The sequence below is a fragment of the Zeus faber genome (assembly GCF_960531495.2).
Source record: "Zeus faber genome assembly, chromosome: 9".
In the NCBI taxonomy this organism is placed as follows: Eukaryota; Metazoa; Chordata; class Actinopteri; order Zeiformes; family Zeidae; genus Zeus; species Zeus faber.
The window spans coordinates 13,753,923-13,776,947 of NC_137197.1; the positions used below are offsets into that span (position 1 = coordinate 13,753,923).

At 42.1% G+C, this 23,025-nt stretch overlaps 1 protein-coding gene across 1 annotated transcript in view; it reads left to right on the plus strand.

Moving 5' to 3' along the window:
* Positions 1-271: 271 nt before the first annotated feature.
* fchsd2 (FCH and double SH3 domains 2) overlaps positions 272-23,025 on the plus strand; it is a gene marked incomplete at its 5' end in the record, with an annotated part of 61,614 nt that continues 38,860 nt past the window's right edge. The window contains 3 exons of the mRNA XM_080007504.1: positions 272-292; positions 5,031-5,128; positions 20,039-20,084. Coding sequence (XP_079863630.1) covers positions 272-292; positions 5,031-5,128; positions 20,039-20,084 — 165 coding nt within the window. The remainder of the gene's footprint in view (positions 293-5,030; positions 5,129-20,038; positions 20,085-23,025) is intronic.

A 23,025-nucleotide genomic window follows, 5' to 3' on the forward strand; every position in this document is an offset into this window, starting at 1 on the left:
CTTTGCGCATATCACGGCGCCTTTGCTCCGGCGCAGCGCACAGTCCCCACCAGTCCTCCTCCGGAGAGGCGGCCGCAGCGCTTCGCTCCGTCTTTCCGTCGTGATTTCGGGCGCCCACCCCCCACCACCACCACCCCCCCACCCCCCCCACCCCCGTGTCTGATAACTGACCGTTTATCACCGACAACGGTGCAGATGTGACTCCATATATTGTTATTATTTGGGGATTTTTTTTTTTTAATGGAAATACCATTCATGTCAATACTCCAAAATGCAGCCACCGCCGAGGAAGGTGAGTATTTTGTTCAGTGTGTTGTAAGCTAGCTGTGTGTGCATTAAATGATAATATGTTGAGCTTTATATATTTACATATATATACATATATATATATAAGTATATAACTATATATATATATATATACAGCTGCAGATAGCTAATGTTAGCATCGTCTGCTAGCTGGGGTTTACTTCTACTAACATCTACTATTACGTTCATCTACGTGAGTTCAAGCTAGCTGCTATTGTGAGACAAGATAAAATAGACTGATAGATAACATTTAGATCGATATGCTTGGTCTATACTCGGAGGGAAATAAGGTGTTAAACCAGCACGCGTCAAAACAATAGGCAATAATAATAAAGCCTAAATACTAATATAAAAAAGACAAATAACAGTAATTACAGAGTGTTAATAACCAATTACAATTGGCCGTATGCAACCAACCCAAAAATAATTACGAAAATAGCAACATTTGGCAACATCCAATCAACCTACAAATCAACAATAAACCATAAACCTCTGTATAAACAATTCACCCTCAGTCACAAATAGGAAACTGCGTGTTTGCATACACGTATAACATGAAGAAGATTCAGAAGATGAGTGTTTCCACGTCCCCTCATCTTTTGTGGTGGTTCAAGTGGTCCCAGTCAAGGATGTGGATGTCCTCCCATCACCCTTGTGTCGCAAATAGCTTCACAGGCAAACACCACCCCAAAAGCCAAATGATCATCCAACAACAATAACTCGTTTTAACCTCCAGGCAATATCATCGAAGCGATCTGAGCGGTGAATAAATTGAAGGCAGTGCCAGTCAATGTCAGCGGTACGTTACATTGAATACGTCAGGAGGGGAATTTTATTTCTCAAACACTCGCCCCAGAGAGGGGAACAAAAGCTGTGGTTTCTCCTGGTTGCAGTGCTTGGTGTCTGTCTGGCAGACGTGCAGTCAATCGAGGGTCACCTTTCTCCCGTCCAGACTGCTGTTGACGAGCTGAGGTTACCTGATGTCAGCCAGCTGAGCTGACTAAACACTACCCACTGACAGCATGTGATTAACAGTAGCTTTTCTGTTTCGCTTGCGATGGGATGGGATGACAGCCTAACACCCGTATTTAATGCCGTGTTTCCCCTTTTTTGTCTCTTTCTGTGTGCTGCCTTAGTAGGTAAATTGTGCATCTCAATCATACGCATAGTTTCCTCTCTTCCCTGTTTTCATACATTCATAAGAGCAAATTATCGGTCTGTGGCACCTCTGCTGAGCTTTCTGTTTATTAGCAGTTATTCCCTTGGCTCCATTGATGCTCCTGGATAACCAGAAGCATGCCTCATCATGTTTTTTTTCTTGCACAAACACACACACACACACACACACACACACTGCCTGATTGGTTGCTTATCATTGAGTCTCTACACAGAATGCCATAATTGGCCAGTTTTCGTTGCATTCACATCGTGTACACATTGTGCAGATTTTGTAGTTGTTGTTCCAACACGCGCCGCGCCGCCTAATACTTAAGCTCTGAAATTCTTTTGCAATTTTTCCGTTTATCTATTTGAAATGAATCTCTAAAATTAGCCTCAGCTAAAGCACCTTGGCACGATACTGAGTTTCCAAGTGACGGTTGTACTTTATAGACTGTGAAGCCGTTGCCAAATCATATCCGCATTTGGCAGGTGGCTATTCACATTGTCTCATCCAGTCTGAGCTTTGAGTAAGAGCCCTTTCTGTATCTGTTTGAAGATTTGGATTGCCTGGACGCAAGTTTTGTCAGTCTGTTTTTGACTGATGAGGGGCAAATGCACCGATGTGAAAGGGAAGCACAAAGGTGAATGAAGAAGTGTCTAATTTGGTGTTTGTTAATCTTTTAATATGATCGGCGATGAAGAATTCTGCATGTAATACATACATTGACAGATGCAACACGTCACCACCGTATCAGCCCCCGCGAGGAATTCATCTATATCTTATCTAGACCGGCCCTATCCCACTGCCTCTCCTCCTCTGTCTTCTAAGTATTCCAACTTCTTACTGTTCTAATTCACCACTGTTTGGATTGTTTGTGTCGCTTTATCTATCTCTATCTGTCTTAATCTCTCAGGCTCCTCTCTTTTTCTCTTTCTTCACTTCTTTCAGCCACAATTTTGTCGTCCTTGCTGTTTCCCTTCTTTCACTTTCATTCTTCATCCCTCCTTTCCACCCCCCCTACCCTCCTCTTCCTGCCGTTAACTATGAGTGATAGAAAGTAGAACCAAGAAGTCATTTTGCCTTGATCATTTAGTGAGCCACTGCCTCCTTATCTTTCAAAGCACTGAGCCATAAAGAAAGGACGTTTTGTGTGTGTGTGTGTGTGTGTGTGTGTGTGTGTGTGTGTGTGTGTGTGTGTGTGTGTGTGTGCGTGTGCGTGCGTGCTTGTGTGTGTTTAGGCTATTAGGCCATTACTTTGTGTTTGTAACTACTATTGCTGATGTAATTGATACTGAACATGAGGTTTTGGAGTTGTGTTTGGTGGTGGGTTTGTATGTGTGTGTGTATGTTTGTGTTTGTTTGTGTGTGTTTGTGGGTGTTTGGATGTGTATGTAATGTAGTTGCTTTGTTATGTCTAGAACAGTCATGAATTTCCTACTGTTACTCGTGTGAGTGAATGCCCACTGGAATTCTCCAGACAATTCACAATGACCTTCACAATGATTCGTGTGTGTGTGTGTGTGTGTGTGTGTGTGTGTGTGTGTGTGTGTGTGTGTGTGTGTGTGTGTGTGTGTGTGTGTGTGTGTGTGTGTGTGTGTGTCTGTGTGTCTGTGTGTCTGTGTGTTTGTCTGTCTGTATGTATGTATGTGTCTGCTTGTTGAAGTTAATGCAAGTATGTTCACATTCACAGATATTTTTTTGCGGGAGATATCTGTTCATGGCCATTTTTATGTGCTAGGCTGGGGGCTCTATAGGTGTGTGTGTGTGTGTGTGTGTGTGTGTGTGCGTGCGTGCGTGCGTGCGTGGTTCGAATATAAAAAAAAAATCACTATTCGAATGCTGAAATTGCCATTTTATTTTTTATAAATAAATAATTGATTATGAATGTTTTGGCTAACGTTAGCCAATCAATTTGCATGTGATGAGCATTCAGTTCAATATAAATTAATCCAGTTTGTTGCACAGTAAATGCACATTAAAGAGAAATATTCCCTGTAACGGTGTGTGAAGTCCGTGGCGGCGGAGACCCACGAGCGCACCGGCGCGTCCCCCTCTCCTCCGGCGTTTCCGTGTGTAAACAAGGGAGAGTGCGCCTTGGACCACAATGTCCAGTAATTCCACAGATGTGGCATCACAGACGGAATGTCCACTAGTGCAGAGGCTCCCGGGGCATTTGCCACCGGGCCATGCAGGCGGAATATTTTCAGGAGTGATCAGCAGGAAACTGAGTATATTAGATATATATAGAGTTTTTATTTGCTTTGTTTGGAGAAAAGATTTCTCTGATCAGAACTGCGGCACCAGGTTTTCTTACTCCATTGTTACTCCATTAATCGCAGCTAAAAGCTAAAAATCTACCTAAACAAGTGCTCGTAATTTATTTACATCCCTTGCACATCTCAGCCACCCTCTGGAGAAAGTCAAAACTCCACGATGGACTAAGCAGCTCGGTGATCCCTGAGGAGTCGAGCTGCCGAGTCTAGCTGCTGCTCCTCCACACTGAGAGGAGCCAGTAGAGGTGGTTCAAGTATTTGGTAAGGATGAGGGGAGACTCTGCGCTGACCCAGAATCCACTGGAGGGATTATCTCTCCTTACTGGCCTGGGAATGCCTAGGGATCCCCCAGGAGAAGCTGGGAAAAAGGACGTCTGGACCACTCCGCCTGCTCTGTTGCCAATGCGACCCTGACCCGGATAATCAGTTTAGAAGATAGATGAATCGATGGACTCCCACAGCCTCGTGCTGATTCGTAAATGTGACTGAAATACTTGCGCCGTTCAGCCCTTTAAACTACACAAGCAGCACACAGGCTCTAAAGGAGCTGCTCCGTGAGTCTGTACTCAAGTGTAGCTGTGTGTTCAATGCCCCCTTAAGCTTACAAATAATAGTAACTGCAGGCACCTAGAGAGCAGGGTGGATGGTGGATTCGTGTTTTTCTTATACGGGTATCCTACTGTACATCCATCTTATGGTCTGCTCTAAGCATGAAGAGAATTTACTTGTTTTATTTGTGTGGAAGTTTTGTTGGCAGCACGGTCCACCTTTCCTGGCAAGAATGCAACGATTAGGCAAGAAGTGAAAGGCTGTCGGTATGGATAATGAAGCAGTCACAACAAAGAACACCACCCTCGAAAGACAGGGGTAAACCTGTATGTTGACATAAACGTTCTGAATTGACTTCTGGTACTTCTGGTTGTGTAATCCACCCAATATAGATGATCGTATGGATTTGCACTTCAAACATTTACTGGCGGTCTACGTGTTATTGTCAGACATCGCCATGACACAAGACGGTTTCAATTCTTTGAAAAACATTTTCATATTTGGGGCTAACAGAATATCTGCTATAATGTGGTGCAGTTCATAGGCCGCGTGGTTAAAACATGTCTGTGTTGTCACAGATGCCTTTCGTGAAACAAGGTTGCAGGTGCAATTGATATTTCAAGTACTTCTTGATAAACATCCGAACACTTGGAGCATACAGTATTTCCTCGAGATGAGTGTGATTGCACTTCACCAATATGGAAATATGATTTGCTTCATGCCTGTGTTGTTTCCTTCAGGTCAAAGTGACGCAGGAGTTGAAGAACACTCATACGGAGCAGATGACGAGACTGCACTTCAAACACCAGACAGAATGTGACCTGCTTGAGGATATGAGGTACAGTGTACACACTCACGCACGCACACACAATTACACACACACACACACACACACACACACACACACACACACACACACACACACACACACACACACACACACACACACACACACACACACACACACACACACACACACACACACACACACACACACACAACACATGCAGAATAGTAGGGTGTAAGTAATGAAGAGGAGGAGTATTCTCGTGCACCATTTTGCAGTAGGACTAGGAATCGGGGAAATGACGAAGGAATTTCCTGCTACTCTCTTCCTGCCCCCCCCCCCATTTCCCTCTCTCGGTCCCTTCGTTTTCTGGATCTGGATCATTCTCTCTGGTTTTCTTTTAGTTGGAGTTTGTACTGTTTCTCGATCTCCATCGTCCATCGTTTTCGTTGACATGTGTGTGTTTGTGAGTGTGTGTGTGTGTGTGTGTGTGTGTGTGTGTGTGTGTGTGTGTGTGTGTGTGTCTCGTGTGTGTGTTTCCCTTTGGTATTTGGCAATGGGAAAAGCCTGGTTCCTTCACATGCCTTTATTCCTGTGTTGAGCAAGGACTGATTATTTATGACAGCAAGCATCCAATGCTCTCTGGGTCCTGGCCGCCATCTATCACTGACTGGCCATGTTCACATCACTGGCCTTCATGCTCTGTTCCGACTTTTTGTAGATCTGACCTGATTCAATCTTTTTGCCACAACCTCATGTTTGTAAGCGACCGATGTCTGATATCGGTGTGAACAGACCTCTGCCCTGTCTGAAAGGACTTGTTTGCGCACATTTACAACATCAACAAGAAAAAAAAAAAACATCACATGTAGCCAGTGACAGTTCAATTTATGGACAGTAAGGAAAAAGTAGTGTCGATTTGATCACGTATCCAACTCTGTACAGGGCTCGACAGTAACTGTTGCCCGGTTGCCCTCAGCAACCAGATTGAGTCAATTGGCAACCACTTTATCAACATAAAAAATAGGGACAGCAAACCGCAGAACTTGCACCCCAAAATAAAACTGGGTGACTTGTGTGAATCGCTTAAACCGATCTGAAGGGAGGCAGCGACCCATTTTACCGTTTTACATTTTTTTATCCAATCCGAGAGGACGATGCCATCCGCAATCGATTAACTTGTGGACTTGTTCTCTGATATTTTGTTAGACGCCAACATAGCTTTCGTCTCTGATTGAAAGTGCCCCAAAGCGATGATGCGTTCACAGGCTCAGAAAACTGTAATGTGTGTGGGAAGTGATGCGTTCATGGCAACCTGGAAAACTGTCGGCTACTGGCTCTAAGTATATTCCAGATCGTTTTTCAACGTACATGTGTTTGCATCCCTGTAGAGTTAACTAAAACTAAACTAGAAACTAAAACTATGTGTGAACAAACATTTTAGTTTAAACTAGACAGAAGAAAACGAAAACAAACTGAAACCATATTGTGTACTTAAAAAACTATCCAAAATAAAATATATATACAGTGAAAGTCTTTAGTTTTAGTATTTTTGGTAATTTGGTAAAATTTGGTAGCATATTACAATACAATAACCAGTTCTTGTCTTTGTAGACAGACAGCATTAATAATTAGCATGGCTCAGACCTCATCTGGTGGCGAGCTACTTTTAAATGGAAAGATGCAAATTAGAATTTACCATTGTTAACAATGAGAGGACAAATGGGACTGTTGAGATTCATATTGTCTGTGTTGTGAGTATATACGTGCGGGTATAATAGAGAGACACAGGATAAGTGTGATCAGACCAAGTGTGACCAGAGGAGTTAGTGTTATTACAGCTCTTTTCACTCTGGACTTGTGTTTCTTCCCCTCTGAAGATTCAAATTCTGTAAAGTATCTGATAAAACACAAACTACAAAGAATTTTGTTCGCTTACTGTAATAAAGCTTTGAAACATTCTTTTATGTCACATTTTCATGATTAAGCTGACGTATAACTGTACAGTGTCTAAAGTGTATTACTAACTACTATGATGACTAGAAATGGCAACCAAATTTTCTGTTTTGGCAAACCAAATGCTGATCCCTGATTGCCAGCCTGGCAACCACTTTTAAAAGTTAGTGTTGAGCCGGGCTGTAGAAAAAAACTCTCTGTAAATATGTTCCATGTCTCTGCACTGAAATTTGAAATTTGTCTTGCTTTAATTTGTCCAAAATAAATTAAAAAAAAATTGAGATGATCTAATGACCCAATTTTTTCAGTATGGCTTTCATTCACAAAGGCAAAGGTTATGGTCAACGTCATTTTTTTTTTTTGCCAACAGTCTATGAAAAGAACAAAAGAGCTATTGATGCTCAACGCCAGCATACCGTGCTGTTACACATCCTGCTATAGGACAAGAGTTGTGTATAAAGTGAATGACTGCTATTTTCAGCAGTATGACACCATTTGATGCAAAGCACATACAAACAAGTACACTTCGTCAGAGTTTGCGCTAGAAAATATTGCTGTAGGTGAACGTGTCCTGAAGGATTTCAATGTCCCGGACAAATGGCAAATATTATCTGTATTTATTGAGCTTAAAAACAATTGATAGGCAGTCTACATAAATAATTAAATCATGAAGGCATGTCATTTTATTATATTTTTTATTTGAATATTCAAAATAAAATAAGTCCTGTAAGTTAATGCCAGTTATAAAATAATTAAATAAATATTACGGATATTACGATTTGAAATCAAATAATTTACATTTGTGAACAAGTGCAGATGCTTTAATTAACATTTCACTTAAATAATTTTTTTTGATCAAATCAAAAACAATAAATATGGTAAGTAGGTCTATACAGTATAAGTCTGTGGTTATGACGTCGCATTGACGCATTTTACAAAATGGATCTTTAGCATTTTATCGCCCAGCACTAATTCAAATTGTGCTTAACGAGAATTCTTTTCACCGGACATTATGACAGGTGAGATTTAAATATGTCGGACTTCAACAAATTTTCCCAGTGAAACAATTACCGGATAGCGGAAACTCGGTGCTCCATCTATAACACCAGATATAACTTCTATCTTGGAAGGCGTAGAACTCTGTTGTCCAAAGAAAACCTGTAAAAACAAGTCACAGTGCCATGCTGCTGTTTGGGCGTAGGTCGTCATTAATGATCCAGGAATTGTACTTGAAGTGATGGAAGTGATGAAGTGACAGTGATTCATTTCCAATTTATGGAAAGTTCTATTTCAGGCAGACCTTACGGTCACTGAGTCTGCCTGTTCTATTTACTACTTTCTACATTCTTGCGACCTACTGCAGGGTCCGACTGATCACTTAATTTGAAGATATAATTGACAAGAATCTGGCAGGAGTGGCCCAACAGCCCAATCATTGGGAAACAGCAAAGGGTCATCAAAAAAAGCTTCACGTGGGGTGTGCACACAAGCAAAAAATCGGAGTGCGTAATGGACCGTCCAACACATCTCTTAAATCATCACTTTAAGACTGTCATCAAGGCAATGGTTGAGCTCTTAAATTTTATAGAGCATTTGACTGTCTGTGCTCCTTACCTCAGTGTAAGTCCACATAGTGCCGCTCATTTTCACTAGTAGGTTTGATGGTCACTGAGGATTAATTATTTTTCTCCCTCTTTAATGACTTCCAATTGCCTTTGCGATTGCGAGTCTCAAAAACATATTTCTAATTCATGAGCAGGTTGAAATGAACATTAAAGGTTATCACAAAAAGGAGTCTGGCCCAGAGTTTCGAAGATCTCAAAGAAATTGGTGCCGGTCCACGTGTCCTGCAAGATTACAATTTATTTTCCTTTCTTTTTATTTCCAAACTCGTTGGCTTCCCATTGCAACTTTCCGAGCGCGGAAATGAACAGATCTGCAGACTTTTTTTTATCGAAATGATCCACCCTGCGCAAATGCAAATTGTGCTCAGAGGGATTTATTTTCACCGGACATTATGACCGGAGAGATTTAAATATGTTGGACAACAGATTTTCCCGATCAAAAACCGGCAATGACCGGATAATGAAAACACTGGTGTTGAACTGTGTTTTTTTTTTACTATGTATTGGGTTGAACTATCGATAAAGCCTCACCCTCTCAGAGGGTTGCCTAATTCACATTTAGCCCTCAAGGAGCAGATTATACCAATGTATTTTCAAAACGGACAAAGGTCAAAGTGCAGATGTTCCACTGTTCACATGAATTTCAGTATCACATCAGCTACTTTTAGTAAGTTATTTTTATGTTGTGTTATTATGTTGCCTGGATGGATCATAGAGAAATGATGATACATTTCAAATTAGTTTACCTTAATGTTAATAAAAAATATATATTGTTTATCAATCAAAAGTCATAAAAGGTTGAATTCAATTGGTTGAATTTGAAACCAACTTAGGCTTTGCCTTTCCTCAGTTAACAACCCATCTCAGATACCTTCTGTTCCGTTCCGTTAGAAGTATTTCACAAAGTCAAACCTTTTCTTGTGAATATCTTTCTCCTAACCTGTTAAGCCTTGGCTAAGATGCTGGAGGTTCCCAGTAAGTCAGTGAATCTAATCTTGAGGTCTCAGGACGGTGAAAGTTCAGCCACACACACACACACGCACGCACGCACACACACACACAAGCACACACGCACACACATACACACACAAACACACACACACACAGTGTCCTGTCCAAAGCCTACAGTCGATTTTAACTCTTAAATCCCAAAAGCTGCTCTGAGGTCATTTACCCTAATTAATCCACAGGCTGGCTTTAATCAGGGGATATACACAGATAACACACATGCACACTTTTCCACATCCAAACACACACTTTCAAGCATGCATGCATGCACGCACACACACACATGCACACACTCATGCACAAATATACACACACACACACTCGCAAATACCCACACACACTGGTGTATACAAAGACAGCTATGCAAACAAACACATTCTAAATACTGTATATTCAAGATTCAAGAGGTTTATTTGTCACATACATGTACATACGTTCATACATATATGCAGTGAAATGTCTTTGCAGCGCACCCAGAGATTATGCACAATAGGTACTAGTATAGTTAAATAGGGTAGTTACTTATAGTATATATACACAGTCGTATGGGTATTACAATACACTCTTACACACATACACTCGTACATATTGTAACCTGCACTACCTGTTGGCAGCTTGTCAAAGCTTTAATAGAGTGATGGATAGAAAAACAGGAGAAAAGGAGAGGGGGCAGTCAATTTAATCCTCAGAGACAGTCATTTGTTTGAATTGGTCTTAGCAGAAGGGATGAAGGAGTGAGGGAGGGAGAGAGAAGAAGAAAAATAGGAGACCATGAGTCGTCCGTCACAGGGAGTCAACCTAGCGTCCTCAATCCAACTAAATCCTCAATACCCTTATGTCTGCCCCAGCAACTCCGCACACATGCATGTGGAACACACATACACTGTACAGGCACACACACACACACACACGCACGCACGCACGCACGCACGCACGCACGCACGCACACACACACACACACACACACACAGGCTTGCTAATATTGTCACGACAAGTCATTTTAATGAGTAGGTGCAGTCATATTTCTAATAATTTAATGGCATGGTTGGCATTATATATTGCACTTATTATGTTTTCTTGAGACAGAACTGTTGCGCTAGCTCGTTAAACACTAGTCATTAGTAGAAAGTGTCATCCTCCCCAAACAAACATTCACCTTGAAACCATGCTTTCCTAAAATTTCACAGGCAGTGTCATTAGCTCTGAACTTGACAGTGGACTGTATGTTGTTGTGCTGGAGCTTCAGTGGCTTTAGTTAGAACATCTATATCAGGCTGCTCATTACGTAACTTAACCACAAGAAAAAATGGTAAATTAGGTAGCTTATACATTTTCTTTTAACATAAGTTGAGACAATTTAACTTATTATGATTTTTAACAAAATGCACAGTGACCTTGAGACATTTTACGTAAAGTATAGTCATAGACAAATGGGTTTGCCTTTCTGACAGAAAGGCCTTTTTTACACCATGGAGTGTTGCATACAAAAGGAGTTGGTGCAAAATATCAAATTGGAAACATGGCTTCCAGTGCCGGAGGCAGAAGCCCTGTCTCACTGTTAATGAGATGCAAGATATCATCCACTACGATCAGCACTCCTCGTGCACTGCAGGGTAAGATTAAACCAACCACTAAATGGGCTCTCTATTAGATATGTGTTTAGGCTGAATACACTACATGAATATAAATAGTTATGCCAAACCTAGCACAGCTGTCTGCCTAGCTAAGCGACGATAATGTTAACTTTTAATAAGGGTTATCCTTTTTTAATAACTGTGGCAGTAGGAAACATTTCTACGGCACTCAACTGACACATTTTATTCTTAATATGGGTATGACCAGCGTTAACGATTTGCTGTGCATCCCTTTGCCTGAGTATGGAAAATTGTCTGAAGGTAATTGAAGGTAATGAAGGTGATTGAAGATGGGTCATAAATGTGTTTGTAGCTCTGACCTGCTCGCTGCTGGCTCTGCTGTCGCATGTTTGCACACGTTGAATAGTGTTTGAGGTTGGCTCTCATTTCTTTGGAACAGCAATTTCAATCCATCCCTCACACCCTGCTGATAATGCAGGCCTGAGCGATTTGTGTATTGTGTATTTTAATTAGCGTTTGGACAGATGGGATTCCATTTTTGTGTTTTCACACCCTTTATATGATCGTGCTACTGTAGACGTTAATGCAGGATCGTTAAACACAAAGTCCTGCCGTGTTTTGGTAGGTCACTTCCGGGCCTGATAAAATAATGTTTTATTGTGGTTGTTGCAACACATTTTTATACAGACATGTTTCTCCACCCAGCTCCAACAGGCGCTATGGCTGTGGTTACTTCTGACAGGTGTACAAAGTGCTGAATGAAGCAATTGAAACAGAAAGATTTAGAGTGGAGACCGTAGAAACAGCCTTTCTCTACGTTACGTGTCCTGTGAGAGCTTTGTCACATGTAGAGTACCTGGAAGAAGCCTTTAACAGGCAACATTTTGTTGGTGGTAGGATGATGTCCAAGCTTATAGTTGTCTTTGGACAAAAATAATACCTTGTAACCTTTTAAGGAGCGCAAACCCTAATCCTGCCAAGCCTCTCTAATGCAGAATTTTTCTAATTACCTCAAATAAATCTTTTAACTGTAACCCTCTAACCTTTAACCCTTGTAGACTATGAAAGAGGATATACCAAATTCAATAACTATCAGGAAATTAATTCAATGACATTTCTGGAGAAAGTGAATCATCGTGAAGCACAGTTACAACCCCCTACCCCTCCTGCTTTTTTTTTTTTGTACAACTGATGATACTTGTATTCCCTGTAGGCCCTGCTGACAATGACTGTGACGTACCGTTGTTTTACTACTGCTGACATACCGTATGTACATAGTGCTTAATGAATAACTTTCAATATAATGATTTTGAGTGGCAAAACATCCCCCTTGATGTCTACAGACCCAGAGCTTCCAGGCGTCGCTGTTGCTGTGGCTTAGTTGGTTAGTTAGTAGTTGAGTGGTTGAACTTAGTTGAGAAGTGAAGAGTAACCCTGGCTTGCATGCATACTGGCCAGGTGGTTTGTAGTGGAAGTGCTTCACCACATTGTCATGTATTTAGATAATAGTTTTGCGAGGGCGTAATTGCTTAACTTCTCAATCATAACCTAAATCTTTTCTCCTGAAGTCATAAATCAGAATTCCTGAAAACGAAGGTACCTTGAGGACCAAAATGTGGTCGTCATTTCTGAGGTAGTGATGGAGTAAGTTTAATTGGAAAGGCCATTTTAGCTCATCTGTGTAGTGAGCTGGAGGGCGAAATTAAAAGTGATTAGTGAGTTTGCACGGCTAAACCCGAGAGTTTGGAGTTAGTTAGTTAGTTAGTTTGGAGTTGGTTAAAGCGCCTGTCTAGTCACCAGGAGATCCTGGGTTAAAATCCCAGCGGAGCCTTTCCACTTATCGCAACGTCGTGTCTTGATTGCTCGTTGTGTTTGCTGGCGTTTTGTCGAAATCTGAGATGCCGTGCGCCAGCGTCCTGGCTTGTTTCTGGTCCGGCCACAAAGAGATTTGCACGAGGACTATAGCTTGGCCAATATGTTGTATCTGCAGGTGTTTTAATGAGGCCGTTTCAATACATTGTTGTGTTACTTTGCCCCTTTTTTTTTATTTTTTATATATATATATAAATCCAATCAATCTAGGAATTGCAGCTCTTTCACCTTCCATGTGAGGATGTAGTAAATTAACTGGGAGTCCTATTTGATGACCGTGGAGTTCAAACTGGGTGGATCGTTTGAGTGGTTTAGATTTGAAACGTGTGCCTTTTGAAGTTGGGGGGGAAAAAAACAATTGTTAGATTAAAAAAAAAATAATAATTTAATAAAAAAAAAAATTAGAAAAGAAAAAATCTGCCCCGTGTGAGGCTCGAACTCACGACCTTCAGATTATGAGACTGACGCGCTGCCTACTGCGCCAACGAGGCTTGAAGCACCTAGAGAGCATGCGCTGTAGAATGGATTTCTTGAGGGGGCGGGGACTATGCGTTGTGGGGGAAACAAAAACTAAAAAAAGAGTGTCGCGTTACCAGCGACGTGAAGGCGTGGGGAGGCGGAGTTAGACACCGAGCACATGTTGCAGCTCTTCGCGGTGAGAGAGCTGAGAGATCCGCCGCGGTTTTGTTGTTCTGTCCGTAGGATGTTACGAGACCGCTGGTGCAGCGAGAGGTTCTGTTTTTTTTTTTTTTTTTAAACAGAGAACGTGAGACCTCGCATACAGTGACGCCTGTGAAAATTGTTGACAAAGAAGCGCTGCCCTCCGTGTCAGAGCTGTAATTAGCTTCGAGAGGTTTGACAGTAATTATGCTGTCTCGGCTTTAAGTGCTGTCTCCCTCTCTGCCTATTTCCTCTGTGTTGCCACCTCCTCCGCTTCTCCTCGTGGCTTTTATATTTAGATTTGTCGGACGCGCCGTCTGTGGTGCTGTTCCTTCATTAGTCAACGGGGTTCGGGGAATCTCCGGCGCTCACAGCCATGCGAGAATAAACACCATGAAAAGGTTTGAGAATCCCTGGTATATACACAACACAGAAAATGGCACATCACACGCGGCAGTCCATAACATTGTCTGTGTTTGGTGTATTATACTACATGTCACAGAATTCCATTCCAAACAATTTTTCCATTCCTTTCAAAACAACCTTTTTCCAACATCCGGACCATTTGTTTTTTGCGCAAAGACCAAACTATGCCTTCCTCCGATTGATTGGTTAGGTTCCTTTTCTTGGTCACTTGAAGGATTATTTTTTTTTTTTTCATCCAAGGATACTGTTCTTTTTTGGTGAATGTATATCCATGTAGGCAGTTTGATGAGCATAACTAGCTGGTGGTTTTTCAAATGCACAGCTTTTTCCACAAAATGAAGCAAAAAATGAACGCCATTAGTGCTGGAGGTGATAAACAGTGGTGTCAAATTTAAAAACATTTTGCAAGAAAGCCAGGGCTATTTGAATCTGCTCATGATGCCTATATATTTATAGGCATCGTGAGTAGATTCAAATTTGATAAAAGCCCGCGCAGGGCTTATCACACATTACTGAACTGATTTGAATGAGGAGCTGTACTCTTGATAGTAGAAAGCTGTTCGTCCATTTGGGAGCTTTGTCCAAATTTTCCCAAGGGTGCAAAATAGTGGGTTCGGAATGGGCGGAAAAAAGTAAGTGCCACCAGCAGCTTTTTTTTTTTTTTTTTTAACTCTGTAGTTTCTGTGGGTATTGAGGAGGGTCCGGGTGTGTTTCGGTCAAGTGGGCTGATGGAACCTCCGAACTGAGCGCAGCGATGTTAAGGCAACTAATGCGATTCAACATTCAAGAGCCCAATCCACCAAGGAGCCTACAGGATCTGGTGGACCCTCTGTCTCATCACCATCCACATCATCATCGTCTCCTTCAGTATCCACCATAGTGTCATACTTACATACATTGCTGATCCTCAATGTCCTCAATAATCTCCTTGTTGACGGCAACATGTTCTACAGGACATGGCAATGGCTGCTGGGCAGATCTTATGAAGTGTTCCCTCTGTTTCAGGGATCGCAGTAGTTTCTACACAGACGTTATTCAAAATGATTGTACGGAAGTTTATGCTCCTATCAGAGCAATCTTTTCTCCAAACAAAGCAAATAAAAACTCTAGATGTATTTAATTCACTCCGTGTCCTGCTGCTGCGGAGCAGATAGCAGATCGCTCCTGAAAAAATTCCCACCCATGTTCCCTCGGCCCGGGGCAAATGCCCCGCGAGCCGGTGGTTGGGAACCTCTGCACTCGAGGACATTCTGTGGAGTGATGGTCGGGTTCATTTACCACTTTCATCGCTACATCTGTGGAATTATTGGACATTCTGATCCAAGGTGCTCTCTCCCTTGTACACTGGTTCTACCAGTGGAAAATATGGAGAAAAGCTAAACGATTCAGGTAGCATTAAGTAACCACCGGCGAAACAGTACTATGGTTACTAGTGTGTCCCAAAAAGTCTACACCATGCCATCAAAAGCTACATCCGAGACATGAAATTAGGCAACACAATAAGCCAAGTACTGAAGAAAAGAAAAGGTTTGCATCGAAGTTGCAGCAAAAGCTTATGACATTCATTTGAAACGGGAGATGCATCAAGGATCACAGGAAAAATATACTTCACTCCACTTAGTTGTATCATATTGTATTTTGTGACAATTTGGGTAAAATTATTGTAGTACATAGTCAAAAACATGTGACTACATATACATAACATTAGAAATAATCAATTGTATGTCCGACAATAAGGCGGATAGCAACAGCAGCCAGGGTAGGATTGGTCAATTATAAGGACAGGGCGCCCTTTATGCGCCATTTTGAAAATTACGGGAAATAGGGGTGGCCGAAACATTCGAGGAACTATAGTGCGCAGCAGTGTCTTTATGTGGTAACTACCATGTCGTACAAGAATACAAAAAATATGAAAACAAAATAGTGTCATTTCACTGGATCAGTGAGGAAACTGTGGAAAGACATAATTGTGTCCTCTAGTTTAGTCTGAAATGTGATATACGGCAATACGACATGCTGGCTAACACAAAAAGAGCAGCAGAAGATTGTCCCTTCAGCTGAGGACGCAGTCAACAACCATCGAAAAACAAAGCAATCAGTACTTACTGTGGCAGCTTCACACGCCACGTGAGTGGATTTGTGAGGGTCCCCCAACACAGAGAAACAGGTGATGGTCTTGAAACTACCAGTTTATTGTAAAGAGTGGTGAAGATGGAACAAGCCCGGAGCAGATGACAAGGGCCCCTCGCGTGTGCGGAGTTTGGTGATTTAACCTGCGCTCGTTCATTGCTTTGACGCGCAACAGGCGTACAGCCACCCCTGATCCTGAACCCAATTAACCAGACCCAAGACAGGTGTGGCGGCTAAAACCACACCACCCCAACACCACAATTACATTTGCAGAGTTTGATCAGTCTTCTTTTGTCTAAATAATGACGATCCAATAAATGGGGAGCATTAGGATGTTATGTACCTATAGATATGTAATATATTATGTAACTGATTTTGAAACACATGACCACAACTTTTACACATCCAGAGGAGGTAAATGAGATATGAACATTTAACTCATCAAACCTCATCTCCCAGAAATTATGCACCAGGATCAGCTTACCCCACCGCCCCCTCCTACACACACACACACACACATTCACATACACACTACATAAGAAACATAGCCTATATAAGACAGGGTGAGTTATCCATATTTTTGCTCTTTATTTAGCCATTTAATTTCCATTTCACATATAGAACCCTATTTGGGCACCAGCTTATGCATATATAGTGAAATTGTGAAATGTGAGGTTTCAGTCTTAACTCGTTTTCCATTCAATTCAGATCCAGGTCATTCAAGCGAACAAAAACATCACACAAATGTACCGGCCAGTTTGAAAATTGAAATGGACTGGAATGGACTGGCTCAGGATAGCTCCAGTCTAATTATTTTCACCACCGTCCCAAAGAATAATTTTAACCATCCCAAAGCTAACATAGATTGTCCCTAATTTAAAATGTTGTTTTTTCACATTCTAATTACTTCATAAGTACATTAGAATTAATTAAAAGTCATCCTTAGTGATTCTTGGCATAAATGCAAGACAATTAAAAGGATTAGGAAATAAACAATTGCAATCTTATGTTGTAGTCTTCTATAAATATTTGCTTTCATGCATGCATGTTGACTGAAGGTATACTTTCTTTTACCAATATGGATTAAAGCTAGACCAATTAGATGACAATAAAAATCACTGACCTTCAAATTCATTTACTTTGCTTGCAATTATCATTATACTACTTTATAATTGTATGATGTATGCTATTCCCCAGTTTGGGAATAGCATTAGACCATTCCCCATAAAACGAATTCCATTGTTTCATTTCACCTTTCATTTCACCTGGTTGGTTGCAACAAATACTTGAGGAAATAAACTAAGGCTTAGTCAGGAGTCAAGACATTTCTCATTGTCTTAGTTTTGTTTTTTTGTTGTTTTTTAAAGGAAAGTAATTTGACCGTTCCACTTTTTCTGGATGAACTTCACTTACTGTCCTTACATTTACGGATGAATGGCAACCCTGCTAAAAAGAGTCTCACTTGGGGAAAGTGGGATTTTTTCCGGAAATAAGTTTAATTGTTAATAAATACCAAAGGCACCACAGGCCCGGGCGCGGTTGCCAAATCATTAGGCGTGCCTGCGTGCGTAGGTGTCGCTGGAGGGGGAGCTCCCACGAGGGGACCCACACTCATGTTGCACAGATTCAACATGATCTAACACGATTGGCTGGGCCAATAAGGGGCCACCAGCCGCAGTACCAGGCTGCCCAAACTGCTGGCCGCAAGCTGGGAGACTTCCAGGAGCCCGGCCTCCAGCAGCCTCAGTGGTGCCGGGGCCAAGGATAGGCTGGAGCTTGCCCGGAAGCTGTGGAGGCTCTCCTCCTCGCAGGACTTGTCCGAATCTCACAAAAATGCACAGGGATAACATTTAAATGAGGAAATTTAAATAAGTAAAAACAGCTAAAAACAATTTGTTTTTAGCTATTTTATTTGGAGGAGAGGGGACAGGGCACGGAGGAATGGGGGCACGAGTAGGAATTGGTATCATTAAGATTTTAATGGTACTACTACTCTTACTGATACTGATTGTCAATCCAGTACTTTTAACGGTTCTTGTCAATTTTTTAAAAGATAAACCAAAACAATGGGTACCCAACCCCCCTCCATGCCCTCCCCGAATTGTCGAGTATTCGCTTTGAAACAGTCAAATCCGATGAGACAAAACTCTGTGTCAGGTACAGCCCGAGTGTGAGGTGTCTTTCAATGTACCTATTTAGGTTGCATATAAAAAAAATGTTGAATGCATACATGCACACATTAATTTAAATATAAAGATAAAGTTAAAGCTTTATTTAAATAGGTTGTTGTGCAGTGGGTCGGCTGTTGCCTTCAACTGCTTCAGAGATCTAGGTTCAAATCTTGTCCCAGGTCCTATGTACCCGGAGTTTGCAAGTTCTCCGTGGGTTTGCGTGGGTTTTCTCCGGGTGCTGTGCTTGTGCATTTGTTAAATGTGGTTCTACAATGTATGACTGCATTTCTACATGTCACCGAATTCCGGGTGTCTGCCTACGTCTGCCCAATATAGCACTAGACAGAAGCCTGTTCTAATCGTTCCGCCCATCTTTAGCTATGTTGTTCATTCTGGGCATTCCTAGGCTTAGATAAGACTACCCCCCCCACCACCACCATCTTCCTCCCCCATATTTCCCACCCGGATGTTGTGTGATTTGTGGTACAAGAAGGAGTAAGACAAGGAGGAAGAGGCAACGAGTGGAAGACAGTGAAGCACTAGGGCAGAAATCCTTGTCTCATGTAATGCTTGGGTTATTGAGTTCACCAAAGTTTCTTTCACGCATGCACTCCGGACAATGTCCTGACCTAATGATCCGGACATTGTCCGGAGTTACCCTTTCACGCACGTAGTTCACAACCGGAGATTGTCCGTGTCAGATGCGTTTGCACCTACTGGAGTGACTCCGGTTTGTTTGGGCGAGGGGTGAAGCCGGGGTAGAGTGTGCAGGAGGCAGAACATGATGAAATGACGCTGTGGGGTGGCAGACCGACTAATCTTTTTTTGACTCTGATACTCTATGTATTTGGACGTAATATAAATTAAAGAGTGCAAAGGAATATAAAGGAAACGAGTACGAAGCAGCTCCATGCATGAAGATCTGCACAAAGTTAAATAGCTGCCGCATAATAGGGACGTCATCAACCCCCAACACACCCACTCACTTGATGTGAATGCTCCGGACAATCACCTGCTCTGTTTACACATACCACAACTCAATCAGACTTTGTACTAGGGTGCTGACCGAGTACGGTTTGGATAATGTCCGGTCCAAATGATTCAGATATTTGCGTTCACACATACAGCTCCTCTGGGTAATGTCCGGATAATTTCAGGGTTGCAGTGTGTGTGTGAAAGCAGCTTAAGATGTCATGCTTATCTCAATACCCTTTCCTAAATACAAGCCAAATGGGACTTGACAGTAACAGGGCAGATCTAAATATTTTATTTGCATTTTAGTCTTTGTGGTATACATCAGCTAGGCCGTCAAAACTCTCAATATCGATAAATATCGAAATAAAGTTGTAGCCAAAGCATGTGTTGATAATTGTTCAAAGTACGCTCTTGCTGTTCAAGAAAGTGTTTGCTTGCACAGCAGTTTGAAGACTGGTACATATTATTTACTTACTTTAATTGATTACCACCATAAGTCTGGATGTCACCAACTTCTCTACCTCTCTCTCTTTATCCTGGCAGGAGCTACGGCCTAAAGAAGGGACAGCTGGAGAGAGACTATGCCCAGGTAAGGGACTGTCAGCTGGATGCTTACAGAACTGACTGGGGAGGGTGCATGTTTGCAGCATGGAAATAAGAACTTCACTCTTCCCATCTTTAACTTCCATTTTACCTGGGCCCCCAATAGGCCAGTGAAGCTGCTGATTAGACACCAGTAGGAGGGTGGTTGCGCTAGGAAAGCTTCTAGATGTATCAACGGTCATGTATCGTGCACTGTACCTCCTCAGCCAAGGAGGTATTGAAAGTAATAATTGACCCTTAGTAAGCGTACCTAACTAAAGCAGGGTTCAGGTGTTCAGAGATTCACAAATCAGCCATGACATTAAAACCACTCACTGGTGACTGGTGGATAACATTGCTCATCTTGTTCCACTGGAACCTGTCAAAGGGTGGGATATATTAGGCAGCAAGACTGCACAGACCTGCACAAATCTTTTTAAAGAAAGTGGAATCAATACCAAGTGTCTGTGACAAAACTGCAGACGAGGGAAATGTAAGTATTTCAAAAATAATTGTGCTGTGTGTTTCTTTTGGTGTTTTTGATGCATACCTGTCAACCCTCCTGTTTTCCCCGGGATTCTCCCGTATTTTATCCTTCTCTTTCGTTATCCTCCCGTTTAAATATTTTCCTATTAAATCTCCTGTATTTTTTACCTTTCTAAAAAAAAATAAAAGGTTGGTGGTGCACTGTGCGATAAGAGCGATCTCCGTTCCACTGCTCTGTTTCTGCAACAAAACCCATAATAACAGTGTGTTTTTATTGTAGATGTATTTATTTCCTCCGTTTCCTTTGAATGAAATAAAAACAGCACTGTGGTAATGGGGCGATATAGAGAGCTGCCCCTCCCCAAGCCACAAACCGTTCCGGAGTGGTGGGTGGGGAGCAGCAGCTCATTTGCATTTAAAGCGGCACACACAGAAACAGCTTGTCGAAAACAGGAGGGGCAGAGAGGCATGCGAGAATGGCTAGAATGCATAATGAGTGGTAATTTCAGCAACAAACCTCAAAGACATGTTTTGGGGACCACAGAGACTGATATTAACTTGTTGAAAAAGAGCACAATATGTGACCTTTAAGGTTGTGTTACCATGCCAGTGTTTCCGAGAAGCTCAGTGTCGACGGAAGACCAAAACAGAGAGAAAAAGATGCTTTTTTTTTTTAAACTTTTTATTGCGGTCAAGTGAGAAATACACTTATAATATATTACCGTGCCGTTTCGCAATACTTGGTGTATTGCGTAACATTAAGAATAGTAATACTTTTGTATCGGCACCCAGGAATTGTGATAATATGTTATTGTGAGACCCCTGGTGATTCCCAACCCTAACATATTGCATTGATATATCGTCCAGCCCTGTATGCTGTCCACTATCATGTTGAGACTCTGCCGGAGGCTCTGCAGGGCAAACCAAAGCAAACTCCCAGTTCCCAGAGTCAGCACGTTGCTGTAGGAAAGAGGCTTCTGTAGTCAGAGCACTGTCACAGGCTTTCTGAGGTTTATTGTGTTCTGATGCTGCTCATAAGCATAAGCTCCCATTCCTGCACAATCACAGCAGACACACACACACACACACACACACACACACACACACACACACACACACACACACACACACACACACACACACACACAGAAAATCTCTCCGCAGCAAAATCCTATCTGGCTTAATAAAAACACATTCCAATACATGACCAATACAGCTCTTTGCAATGTTTAAAGTACATAAGCACACATACACAGGAACACGCGCGCATGCCACACGCACATACACACACAAACACGGGAACACACACTCGCTTATAAAAACATACTTTTCGAAAACATATTTATACACAGCTCCCTTTCTTTCCCTCCCAGCACTCTGCAGCTGTCCACACAAATAAACCTTGTTTTCTGTCCCCAAAAGTCCTTCCAACTCACACACACACACACACACGCACACACACACACACACACACACACACACACACACACACACACACACACACACACACACACACACACACACACTAAAAATACTTTCTCCTTATAGGAGAAAGTATTTTTGGTATAGGAGGTGTAGGAGGAATCAAAGTGCGAAATGGAAAGATTAGCAAACCAAGTGGAAGAGGAGACTGTGCGTGTGCGTGTGCGTGTGCGTGTGCGTGTGTGTGTGTGTGTGTGTGTGTGTGTGTGCGTGCGTGCGTGCGTGTTTTTATACACTATACATGGACGTGGGTTCATGTGTTTGTTTGTGACAACGTGTTCAAGAATCTGTTTGTCTGTGTTTGTGTGAGAAAATGTAAGTTCACTGTTGTTTTTATGTATGTGTGTTTGTGTCTGTGCAGATGCACATGTTTGATTGTCCGGAGGGTCAAGTGTGAAACCTCTTTAATTTAAGGTCCACACTTACCTAGCACCTTCGCCCACTCTCACTCTCCTCCTCAGCCTCCAAGAATACGTTGCATAGCAACAGCCACCCTACTCAATAGGACAATGGATTACCTCCTAATTGTAAATGTGTGGGTGTGGGTGTGCGTTTGTGAGAATGGGAGAGAGAGAGAGAGAGAGAGAGAGCGAGAGAGAGGGGGGGGTTGAAAGATGGAGAGAGGCAGAGCAAGAGAGAGAGAGAGAGATAATCCAAATTCCTTTACTTCATTTGCAGCTGGATGATGAATGGCAAAAGATTTTGTTTCAACAAGCGTCAAACTAAATGATTCAACTGTTGATGATACTACGCAGTCACTTTTCATCAGAGAGAAGAACGAGGGAGGAGGACGGAGAGAAGACCAGAGGCGTAATCCCAGAGCAAATGAGTGAGGGAGAGAGATAGAATGTGAGCTTGACGGGAATCTTCATTCTTGGTTGTAATGAGTGCTAGTCCCTCTCTCTCTCTCTCTCTCTCTCTCTCTCTCTCTCTCTCTCTCGCCTCACCTGTGTGTGTCTGTCTGTCTGTGTGTGTGTGTG